Here is a 12,404-nt window from a genome sequence, read left to right on the forward strand (position 1 = left end):
ATGTATTTATTACAGACATGTGAAAAGTCATTATGTGTAAAATAGGTCGATACAACTGATTAAAAAGATGTTCAACAACTGATTCCTGATCATAAGATTAAACTGTTTACAGTAGTGTTATATTTAGATACATATCAATCTATGAATTAATTAAACGCCTACTTTACAAGCACAAAAAAACCATTTTCATCATTGCAACCAGGCAATGAATCTCAACATTTATCATTTTTATTTTTATTTTATAGAATTACTTAACTCTGTATTTGAGAATATCTATTTAAAGGCCATCAAAACACACTTATGTTTTTCTCTCACTTCTCAAGCACATTTACAATGATTAAGATTCATAATGTAATCAATATAATGCATTCAAATCTAACTCATGTGCTTGTCAGGCAAATACAGTTCTAGTATTTCTGCATGAACAGGCTCTAATGTAGCTTACACGTATTACAAACGGATAGTTTCTCTATTAGGCTGCATAAAATTTGTATTGTGGTCATCATTTCACAACTGGATGGAAGTAATGTTAAAGCCTAGTCCGCTGATTAGCCGGTAGTTCATCCTGGTCGAGCCCCCACAGGAACGTTCGCAGACGTGTCACTTCCTTTTGTAGCTCAGGGCTCGGGATTGGCTGGGTGAGGTCCAGGCGAGGTGTCTCATTAGGCAGAATAAGAGGTGGATGGTCCAAGAAACTCTCAAAAATATCTTGAATAACATTAAGAACAACAAAAAGCTGATGTTAAGAACATGAAGATAATTTTAAACAATGAAAAACAAGCAGTCAGTTAACTTATTACTCACCACCACCAAGTTCAGTACCAGGAGGTGGAGTCCATGAAGATGGTGGAGCTCTAGCTGGTCCAAGCTTATAATGATTGAGAAGATGGTGAAGCTGAGCAGGACTCAGCAAGGAATGTTCTTCCTGTAAACTGGACCATGACGACTAATGGGACAAAGTGAAAGATGTTTATTGAAATATAATTCATGACTTAATTATGGATTTATGTATATTTACAGTCAAAAGGTCAAGTCTTCAAAGAGGTCAAACGCTCACCTGAATGAGACGGGTTTTTGGTATGCACAGGAAGTTGACAGTAACCGATAGCTTCTTTAAAAACTCAGAAGCAATGTCTCCAAGGCCTGCTCCCTGAAGCCAGTCTAAAACCAGGTCCAGATTAGTTCGAATTTGAACAGCACGTGACCACGAGAACAGACTATCTGTATGAGCAAAGACAAACAAATAATTTTCAACAACACCAAACATCAACTTTTTGCCATCGTGTCCTGTTTGAGTCAGAATGGTCAACTGTTGTCATCACAGCTCCAAACACGCACAAACAGTGTTTATGAAAGACTGTACATTCTCACCTCTCTCCAAAAGTGTGTTGAGAAGAGATGTGTTTGTGAAGAAGAAGAGGTATCCAAATGTTTGAGAAGTGAGAGGCGGAGAGAGGCAAGCTTCTCGGGAAAGCTGCAGAGAGCACCGATACACTTCCACCAGTCCTGCTACGGTGGGAGGTAAAGTGGAGACATCCTCTTCCTCGTCTCCCTCTCCTCCACCACCTGCTCTGTCTTTCCCTCCTGCTTTTCCTCTCTTTTTCTCTTCGGTGGAGAACGGGTTAGTGTCTAACAATGCTGGTAGCAGAGAGTATAAAGTCTGGAAAAGAGAGACGAAGGAAACACATCCAAATATTGTGTTGTATGCAACAAATATGTAAGATTACATATGAAGGATTTATGCATATTCATGTAAGAGTGATGCATATTCCCTCACCTTGGTCAGATGGTAAACACACTGCTGAAACGTGTGCATAATGACATCATCTAGCTGTGCAAGCGCTTCAGAACAGGTGTCCATGTCAGCTGAGAGAACAGGGTCACCTGGGGCTACAGGTTGCAAAACATAACCGTTTGTTTCGTCATAAGAATATGCTAAACAAAAAGTGATAAATAAGTTGACATTATGACGACAGTGTGGAATCCATGAACTGAACTGCTTGTATTCGAGATGTCTGCTCCGAAATGTAATTTTTTGCTGAACATAACGATGAAGGAATGTTTGCTTAGACTAGAAGGTTCACCAAAAGGGACAAGACGGCATAGTAAGCGATGAGATGAAACTGATTTAGGTGAACAGAAGACACAACACGTCTAAAACAGGAGATTACAACGATGCGTGTGCTTTTTATTTGAGAAAACATGCTGTAATTGCTGATATCATTCTCACCTTCAAATTCCCATTCTTTTTCCATGGCTTCAACTTTGACCTGAAAGAAGTTGAGAAGCTCAGTGGCGTTGGACATCCAGAACATGAGAGGTTGAAGGTCAGAGGAGAGCTTTTGGGCACTTGGTGGAGGAAGTTCAACCTCAGCATCTGCTGAGCTGAGAACACATAAAAACTGTTGAACCTCAGCATGGCGTAGTACGTAAAGATTGAAACAACGAGTCTTTATCATGTGATCAAATGTAAAATGGACCCAAATGTATGCAAGTCACACCTAAAAACGTCAGAACTTTTTCTGTATATTCCAGACACGTATGTTTAATGTTTTAATATAAAATGCTGTAAAATTGCCATGATACAAGCTTAATGCAGGGCAAGGTGAGAGGAATTTGTTGTTTACAGCCCATAACATGACTTAGCAACACATTTACAACAGCGTATCCAGATGAAGATAGGATAGAGAGGTAGTGCAGGTTCTTACTTTTGTGTTGGATGTTTGTCACCAAACTCTTTAATTTTGTCCTGAAAGATGAATAATGGAACAGAGAGAGAGAGAGAGAGAGAGAGAGAGAGAGAGAGAGAGAGATTAAAGCAGACTCGGATGAATGCATGGGCGGGAGTGTTTGGCTGATGTGTCCGGACAATGACAGCACATTTTCCAAACGGGTGGAAATGACATCAGTCAACCTCTGTTTACAAACTACGGCAAAATTCCAGTGAAAGCCCATCTGTGTCTGCAGCTGTGGCTCCTCAACCACAACTTCACAGCACACAGAGAGAGAGAGAAATTCCATCTTAAAGCACTCTCGCACAACCTCGACATCCAGCGCACAAACACTCTCAGCAGATTAACTCTATTACATAGTAAGTGTTTGTTGCGTTTCAGGTCTAAGTGCAATAACCGACCAACGGGAGCCTAAGAAAGCAAAAAAGGTTTCACATACAGTCATGGGTTGTTCAAAGCCATGTAATGTTCAATATCATGTTTACCCTGCAATGGCTGTCACATTACTGTTATATAACAGCGCAACCCAATGCTTTACTCCTTATAAAGACTGTGGTTTTATGCTTTGCGATATCATGATGTTTTGTGTCATATCGTCTACTCACCCAAACAATCCCTTTGATCTGATTGGCTGCCTTTAATAGCAGCTGCGGTATTAATTCAGGATCCAGATGTTTAGAGGCATAGTCGATCATGAGCGACAGAAGATAGGCAGGTGCTAAAGCCCCACCCCCTGAATCTGGGCTGGAGTTCTTTGAGATAATTTCCTGAAAGAAAAACAAAGTAAACGAATTATATAAATAAACAAGAAGAATCCACTGCAGAATTAAACCTACCGCAGTATTTGTTTCACAACAGTTTAGCGGTGATAACATTTTCCCTAAATGATGTTCCACTGCAGCATTTAAGAAATATGTGCTACTTGCAAGCTATAATATAAACATTCAGACATGAAAGATTTTTTGGCATCTGTGGTTAAACTTAGGTTGTGCTCTGATTTTTTAAATCGCTGCAGACTACTGTTTGGTTGCTGCAGTATATCATTGTGATAAAATTCCCTCTGTCTCTGTTTAGATGCACTTGTGTTTGTTTACGGCAGATATATCAGATTATATCAGTGTTTACCTGCAGCAGGGCATCCGCATGTTTGGCCTGGAATCTCAGCAGTGATTCTGTGGACCCCAGATACAGCCGGAGCATTTCCTGTCTATCTGTCACGTTGCCAGGGCCGTAGGAAGTCGACATGTCACCTTGCCATGGTGGGGGTAAAGCCAGAGGCAGGGCGGGGGTCACTCGGGGGTCGCGATAAAGAAAGAGGAAGTGGCTGCCAAGACCCAGCAAGTCTCCTGGCTTCAGGACTGCTTCCCTGTAAAGTGGCGCTCCGTTTAGAGTGACTGGTCCTCCTCTGAATGGACGTACCAAGGCTAGAAAAGATTGGGAAGTATAAGTTTAGTTATGATGCCAATGCTGTACTTTAGAAATGTGCAGTTCCATGCAAGTTTTTACCAGAAGATGTCAATATTTAAAGGTTTAAATACCCATGTGAAAGTTTTTAAAGCATTTTTGTGTTTCTAAAGCATAGTTTTCCATAGTTAGATAAGTGAATTGGTGAATAAGTGTCACATCCATAACAGTACATATATTCCTCATAAATGGGGACATGAAAATTAAAATATAGTAACTATTTTATGTCCTTCTCCATTTTATGTCTTTCTCCATGTATAATCTTGCTTCTGGTTTGTGCATTTCTATTCACAGAAATCCTACAAAGTATGTTGTCTCTCAAAAACTGTTCTTTTTTAATCACATCTATAACGCATGAATCATTTAAAATAGAAAACTTGTGCATAGACTGATATTTTTCTGATGTCTTGAATCTATCAATATTACTAACACATTGGTTCATATACTGAAGTTTAAATGAAAGTTTTGACTGAAAATGTCACCATCATAATGCTGGAATTGCGCAAAACAAAACGTGAACAGCGTAAGTCATGTTATTTGGTTTTGGAAGAATTTGATGAGAAATGTTTGAATTCATAGTGATCCTATATGAATTCAAACATGAATTAATGAACTCACAGTAATGATCTTTGACTGCTTTTGTGTCTGAGCAAATATGAGTACAGTCTGACATTTTGTTAAAATCTCTTCTAAAAAATTAGAGGAAACACTTTTTAAGATTTTAGAAGAAAGAAATCAGGCAGGACACTCCATAAGCCCTCCATCTAATTATATTGCTGTCAGGAATAAACTATTTAAATATTTAAAAGATTTCATTTGTCAGTTCATTTTTATTTCCTAATCATAATCCGGCCAAACTAAAAAGCATTCTGTCACGAAATGGATAGTTTACCCAAAAATAAAAATCCTGTCATCATTTACTCACCCTCAAATTGTTCTAAATCTGTATAAATTTCTTTGTTCTGATAAACACAGAGAAAGATATTTGAAGAATGCTTATAACCAACCAGTTCTTGGCCACCATTGACTACCATAATAGGAAAAATTGCTTTATATTTTTTTTGTTCTGTTGAACACAAAAGGAGATATTTTGAAGATTGTAGGACAGGAAACAGTTCTGGGGCGCTTTTGACTACCATTGTATTTTTTCCTACTATGGTAGTCATTAGGGTCCAAGAACTGTTTGGTTACAAGCAATCGTCCAAATATCTTTCCCTTTTTTTCTACCAAACAAAGACATATATACAGGTTTGGAACAACTAGTGTGGGTAACTCAGAATTTTCAGTTTTGGGTGAACTTAACCTTTAAGGATGTGCCACATTCTTAATGCACTTGAAATACAGTGAAAAGGAATATCAGCAGAATGTAAAACATCTGTTTTGTGCTGTTGAAGTTTATTTGATCTTTCATTGTGGTCGTATGGTCAGGGTACCTTGACCGCGGGGTTGCTCAGGGACAGCTGCGTCTCTCCTGATCATGAGGTGTCGGACAAGCAGGTCAGGAGCCGAGAGGAAAGTGTCCACTTTTAGAGGCCTCTTCCCCTTCCTCTCTCTCTCCCTGTCCATCTCACGCTCGCGGAATGTTGGCTTCCGCCCAAAAACATGCGTGTGACCCGCCATGATGTACAGCACAAAGTCCTGAAGAAATAACAGTGAAACAAGCAAGACAGTGAGGCGTGTAGAGAAAGAATGAGGGGGTGATAGAGAGACATAAAAAGACAATGAAGAAAATGGGGGAGAGAGAGAGCAAGAGTGGAAAAAGCTGTTATCATCGTCATTGTGGTCTTTTACCACAATCTGTGTGATCTCCTGTCTTAAGTTGCAGAAATACAAGGATGATAAGGAATGAAGAGTGTTACAGTTTTCCACAATGCACGCTTGTGTGAGGTCATTGTGCAAAGATGTAGATGTAGACACAGCATGTTTGTGTTGCTATTGTCCGGCCCGCGTGTGTTTATAGAGCCTCTGTATGGCTGTTTTGTGCCGCGCGTTCAATGGCCATTCCACTCAAAGGTATGAAAGCGGTGATGGTATGATGCGATTATAGGAATATAGGTATGATGTCATGAGGTAGCTGTAAGATAAGTGAGATGATGCATGTCTAGCCTTGCTCTGGTCATAGCCTTGCAGTAACAGGAAGTAGGGACGATCCGTTGGCGGAAGGATCAGACTTTGCGACATCACTTCCAGGTCACAGGTGTCCTTCTCTTCCTCTGATGCACGAGTGCATCTGTCTGCCTCGCTGCTACATCGTGAACCAGGGGTCTTAAAAATTAGGGAAGGGCAATATTGATATATGGTTATTGCCTGGCTTTATTTAGATTGCAAGCTAACCCATACTTGAACTAACCCATGCTAGCATACTCCAAAACCTGGATAAAAGCATCTGCCAAATGTATAAATGCATGCATTTTTTATTTTCTATAATCGTTTTTTATTTTACCTCCCCTGGCTCCGTTGCTATCATGCTCACTATGTTCTTCCTGTCCTGTTCATTGTTTGGGACCTTGCTAGTACGCCGAGGGTCATTGGCAGAGTTGTTGCCCTGGCGACGTCTCAGACTCAGGTTCATATCACTAATGCTCCTTCTAAGTTCAGTGTTCCGTCCCCGGTGACCTCTTTCTTCCTCTGGACCGCCTCCGGATGCCATGCGGCTCCGCCTCCATCGTACTCCTGTTGCCAACAAAGTTATTTCCCACTAATTAAATTTCACTTCTACTTGTAAAATTACACATTAAACTAAAGACTATTGGGCAGTTTCTTGGACAGGGATTACCTTAAACCAGGACTAGGCCTTAGTTAAATTAGGATATTTAAGACGTTTTTAAAAACATACTTTACAAAAAACATTACTGGTGTGCATCTTGAGACATCTTCATCTTCATTCTAACCTTGATAACTCTCCCCGTCTCTCTCTCGCTCTTTCTCCTTTTCTTTCTCCTCCCTCTCATATTCATCAAGGCGCTGGATCTCGAACCGTCGCTCGAAACCATCCTTGGGTCTCCACATGTCCACTAGCTGTAAGGGGCATTCCCAGGCTGCCACGCCCCTTCTGCACTCTGTTTGCCATTTAATGGCTCCATCTGGCTGGTGAATGGGCTTTCCAATGACATCACATAACAGGAATTCCTCGGGGGAATATTTCTGAAGAGCTGACCAGGTGAACAGGAAGTTGATACGTTTAGAAGGGAATGATATAATGAGCGGGTAAAGTCTAATTTCCTACATCTAATCTGTGATGTCTTGAGACTCTACAATTTGATGCTTTGTCTTTTATAAATTTGGAGTTGATTTTAGTGCAAAATTATGTATGGACTCATAAAATTTTTGCTCCATCACTACAGCTACTGACATACCTGTGTCTTCACACTCGTTCTCTCTCTCCCTCTCAGTGTAGCGGGTGATGACCTGCTGAATGAGCTGGCGAGAGGTGGAGTGCATATTCGTGAGCAAGCTCCGATAGTTAGCCCCGCTGGACAGGGCATCTCCATATATCTTGACCAGGCCAGGGGCATTAGAAGAAGCAGGAGGCAGGTAGTGATGTGATGAGGGCGTGGCAGAATGCACCCATACCTCCCTCTCGCGTTCTCCAATGCCGCGGTCTCTGTCGCTGTTGGACCGACCTCTCAGGAAGAGGTGGGAGAGCCGCTTGGCACGAGATTGCTGATTGACTGGACGAGGGCGTAGAAAGGCTGGAGATTGGGATGGAGAGGGCGGGGCAAGAGAAGGGGTGGAGTTTGAGAGGGAGGAGGAAGGGGCTGATGATGGAGCTTCGTGCAGTGAGGCAGCATCTGAACTGGTTGTGGACCTAATGAAAATGAAAAAAAAGGTAATATACAATAGATAAATCATACTAATCATAATCTCAGTTAGTCAAAATCACAACAAAACAGTAACCAAGTGTCAAAATGTTCATATTATTGTGACTATAAGTCACTTCTAAAATATAGAAGCTGTCACTGAAGTATAGGTAAAGCCCTATACAGACTGTATTTAGAGGGATAGTTCACCCAAACACTTATTTGACCTTCTTTCTTCTTCAGAACACAAAAGAAGATATTTTGAAGAACGTTGATAACCAAACAACACTGACCCCAATTGACTTCCATTGTATGGACACCAAACCACTGAGACATTTCTCAAAAGGTCTTCTTTTTAAAGACTTTTTTTTGGGGGGTGAACTATCCCTTCAATAAAGCAAAGCAAAGTTCACAACACTAACTTGACTGATGCCGCACTGGGCCAACGGGCTCCCAGCTTCGCAAAGTGTTTTCGTGGAGAATTGATCCACAAGCCCACTGGGAAATGGAGCTTCCTAAATCGGGGACTACCAGACTCCTCCATCTGAGAAGGAAAGAAAGAGGGTGGAGAGGATTGAATGAGACAGGTAGGAATGTGAAGACTGGAAAGTTTAAAAGACCAAAAAAAATTGTCAAAGGAAAACCCAAAAATTAAATGTCCTACAAAAACAGACGGAGAAAGAACGGAAAGAAGAGGAGAATGTTGACATAAGGTAACAATATTAGGCATCTTGCAACACTTTGAAGAAAGATTTCTTCTTTGGGTTTGTGTCATTTAAAGTTTTATCATTTCCAAAATCGTTTGAGTGAATGACACTCTATGACCTCAGCAGACAAACAGCAGGAAAAGCTTTTGTAGTTCAACAATCGGGACATGCAGTGTCATACATTCTTCATTAAACCAAAGGTCTACGAGTAACGCAGTATTAACGCAGCTAGCCAAAGTTGACAGGGCAGGCGGTGAACAGCTACGGCTCATAGAAACAGATTTATTTTACATTCATGTCAACATCTCTAATGAACAACAGAGGTTTGGCACTGTCGCTCCTGAGCTAAGCAAACTTGTGGAAGTCAAGTAAGAGTCAAGTGGCTTCGCCAAGAGGCCACAACGAGGATATCAACCGTCACAAAACTATCGCTCCTGAAGTTCAGACATATAGCCAAACCACATTCTATGAATATCATTTTTGTACTTTCATTAGAAATGTTGAAGGTTGGTTATATGTAATAACATACACTTTTGTCCTCCACCCTGACTGTGGGCTTCACCTCCGTGCATCTTCTCAGGCTGATGGGGAAAACCCATGAACAGATCCCCTAAGGGTCTTCAGCCCTCTATCATTCCTCAAAAGTCAAGAAGTTCACCCCAGGCTTATTTTACCAGTGTACTCTGCACTATTTATTGTCTTGACTCTTTGACCATAATTGATTTCTTCACATTCTACAAAGTAAATGGTGGATGTAGAATAAACAAGAAACAAAATTTACAACATTCGGTTGGGGAAATGTTCTCAGTATATTGCTGACTACAGCTCAAAAGATCCAAATATGACATTTTGAGTTTGGTGAAATGGCTTTTCTCACCACCAGATGATTTGAATGTGACTTACCCACTGTGATTGGCTTCCGCTTATCCCGGGATAAATCTTCTGAACTGCTGTTGTTGCTTGTAAATGTATTCAGATAATATTGAAAAGATACTAGTGGATGTCCAACGTATGTCTCCTTATTCCAGAACGATTAGGCTTAAATAGTCCATTTTCTGACGTTACGTGACCAGATGTTTAGTTTCACCTACTTTCTCATTTTTTATCCAAAATAGTCTCCCTGTTCTCCAGGAGGGTCTTAGCATGTATTCTTGACTTCCATTTCTCTCTCTTTCTCTTTCTCGCTTTTTCTGTGCCTATTGATAGAGAAGCAGGGCCCATTGTTCTAAATGACAGAATTTCCTTCCTCCACATTGGACAACACCTATATCCTGAGAGAGCACGAGAGAGAGGGATTATGAAGCATACACACACAGCTATATTAATGTATGAGTGAGACAAAAAGAAAAGTTCTTAAGCAGAATGTAGAGCTGAGCCATTCATACAAACATCAGAGAAATGCAGTATATAATTTATAATTTCCTAACACTTTGTCTATCACTTTATGATTTGGTTATAGTGGAAAAAATGTAAACAGTATATATGTTTATTACCAAACGAATAGAAGTAGCACTGACATCAGCATCTTTTATCCTTAGTACGTTCTTCGGTTTTTGTTGTCGGGTTTTTGCAAAGAGGAAGCAGGAAAGCTGGGACAGGATGTCAAAGTCAGAGAGGCACCTGTAACCTCTGACCTTGTCAACAACAAAATGATGGTGTCAAGGAAGACGAACTGTGTATATCTGTCTATGTGCATGTGTGTATATCTTTAGAGCTTTTGTGTCTTTGTATTTTATTTGATTTTATGTTGTAACACCAATAAAACCATGTTGTGTCTGACTCTAAAAGAGAGAGAGATAAAACCCTGATAAAACACACCGATCTCTAAATAACTTACAAGGTTTAAATAAATTATAAGGCTTTTACTTCTTATTTAAAAAAAGAAAAACATTGAATTAAAAGGGATTCATGGTTCACATTATGACAAAGCAAACCACATCTGCAATTATACTTCAAAACAGTGTAATGCCTACATGTGCACAATTCTATTAACACAAACACGTTCACCTTAGCTAAATGGGGAGATTTTGCTATTGTCTTAATATTCAGCTAATTCAAATGACTTATATCAACCCACACCCTAAGCCTAAAAAAACATGTTGTATTTTTCACTGAAAATTTTATATTTACTATACCATTTTTACAAATTCCTAAAGTGTCCAAACGAAAGAATTAGCTCAGTATTAGCTTTGAGCGCAGTTGGACTGTAAAACAGGAAGCACTGACAGCAGACTGTGAATGCTCCTGTGCGTCATTCAAACTTGTTCGTCCATGTTTGTTTTTAGAATGTTAGTGAAAGCTCTTCCTGGCTCTTGCTCAGAGGTAACGTGCATGGAATGAATAAGTGTGCATTCAGTATGCCTACTTTGGTAAACTTCTGAAAGTTCAGCTTCATCACTGTATATCTCAGACTTCAGCTCCAACTGTTACTGTATGTCTAACTGTGGAAGGGCATGACGGTTTGGTAGTCAGCAGTGCCCTGCAAAGGCAAAGGACAGTCATTGCACTATATGCTTAGTCCAACTTCAAATTTTGGTTCTATGCAAAAAAATTACATCAACCGACTATAAAAATAGTTTAGTATCTTCTTATTGTAATGACTATGGTATAAAAGAATATTACTACAAATAATAAAAAAGAAATAAACTGAGGCATGAAGTTAGGTTTGGATTATTGTCATACTATTGACATACAGGCAAAGTGTAGCAAAAATAAAACAATAGATTGTCTATTAACAATAGAGTAAACAATAGATGCAAAATTGTGAATTACCTGCTTCAGACAATGGATACATTGCAAAAACATTATTGCAAAAAAGTGAAAACATACCTTGGTGTATGTTTGGTTGTTTATTTATTTACATAGCACATTTAAAAACAATTCATGTTGACCAAAGTGCTTTCCAATAAAACAGCATAAAAATAAATAACCAAGATTAAGACAAGAAAGAGGTAAAAGAGGTAAAAACATAAACAACATAACAAAACAATAAGACACAAGAACATCACCATCATATAGACTATGTCACGCCAAATGCCCGGGCAAGTAAATGTCCTCTTAAAAGTACTTTAAGGCGGTTTAAGTATGTAAGGATCCCTCTTAATGCAGTATATGCTTTCCCATTGCTCTTGATAGCCAGAACTGTGGGTGGAGGACCATAGAGACATGGAACCTGACGTCTGTGGACAATGTTATGTTAAAATGACATTTTATGCTTCATATTTTGCTTTCTAGTGTTTAGTCTGCCTTCTATACTGGTAAATGTCAGTATTATTTTGTCAGCGGTTTAATTAATACCCCATTACCAGGGAAACAATTGTAACTAGCTACATACATCAGCAAATCACAAGATAAGAAAGTTAAAGTCTTAAAAGTCAAGACAAAGCACAAAAATAACACCAAAGGAGTTTTTTTTTATAAACAAATAACTACAATATATTATTTTTAAATATTAATCATTAAGCATGATTATTAAAAAAATAGTCCTAACAGCACACTCCACACTAATACATTTATCAGTGTAAAAATGTAAACAAAGGGTGAATGTCTAGCGGAAGCTGGTTAAGAGTAATGTCTTCCCTCCTCAGAAAATGAAGAGATTATAAAAGATAACACACAATAAACACAATAGGACAGCATACACATGTGACACTTACTATATGACAAAATACTTTTAGCATGCATTTGCAAGTGGTTTTCTA

The 12,404-nt window shown here is 39.3% G+C and overlaps 1 protein-coding gene across 2 annotated transcripts; it reads right to left on the reverse strand.

Moving 5' to 3' along the window:
- rasip1 (Ras interacting protein 1) lies at positions 1–11,112 on the reverse strand. 2 transcript variants are annotated; one of them, XM_057340830.1, is made up of 18 exons: positions 11,069–11,112; positions 10,197–10,337; positions 9,607–9,974; positions 8,419–8,540; positions 7,553–8,004; positions 7,088–7,348; positions 6,640–6,869; positions 6,303–6,461; positions 5,630–5,834; positions 3,858–4,156; positions 3,338–3,499; positions 2,709–2,749; positions 2,231–2,349; positions 1,778–1,890; positions 1,372–1,660; positions 1,058–1,221; positions 805–946; positions 1–708 (listed from the first exon to the last, which is right to left on the reverse strand). In XM_057340830.1, exons 4-18 carry the CDS (start codon positions 8,538–8,540, stop codon positions 530–532), a joined length of 2,937 nt encoding a protein of 978 aa, XP_057196813.1. In that variant the 5' UTR covers positions 9,607–9,974; positions 10,197–10,337; positions 11,069–11,112; the 3' UTR covers positions 1–529. The 2 variants fall into 2 exon arrangements, with proteins under 2 accessions (XP_057196813.1, XP_057196812.1); XM_057340829.1 differs by having other exon boundaries at positions 2,231–2,385; positions 11,069–11,111.
- Positions 11,113–12,404: the final 1,292 nt, after the last annotated feature.

Source organism: Triplophysa rosa, linkage group LG8 (genome assembly GCF_024868665.1).
Source record: "Triplophysa rosa linkage group LG8, Trosa_1v2, whole genome shotgun sequence".
Classification (NCBI taxonomy): domain Eukaryota; kingdom Metazoa; phylum Chordata; class Actinopteri; order Cypriniformes; family Nemacheilidae; genus Triplophysa; species Triplophysa rosa.

Coding starts and splice junctions, on each gene's coding strand:
- rasip1 (XM_057340829.1), bottom strand. CDS start 8,540: ATGGAGGAGTCTGGTAGTCCCCGATTTAGGAAGCTCCATTTCCCAGTG. Junction 4,157..5,629: donor TGAGCAACCCCGCGGTCAAG/GTACCCTGACCA, acceptor AATCTTTTCTAG/CCTTGGTACGTCCATTCAGA. Junction 3,500..3,857: donor ATGCGGATGCCCTGCTGCAG/GTAAACACTGAT, acceptor TTTTTCTTTCAG/GAAATTATCTCAAAGAACTC.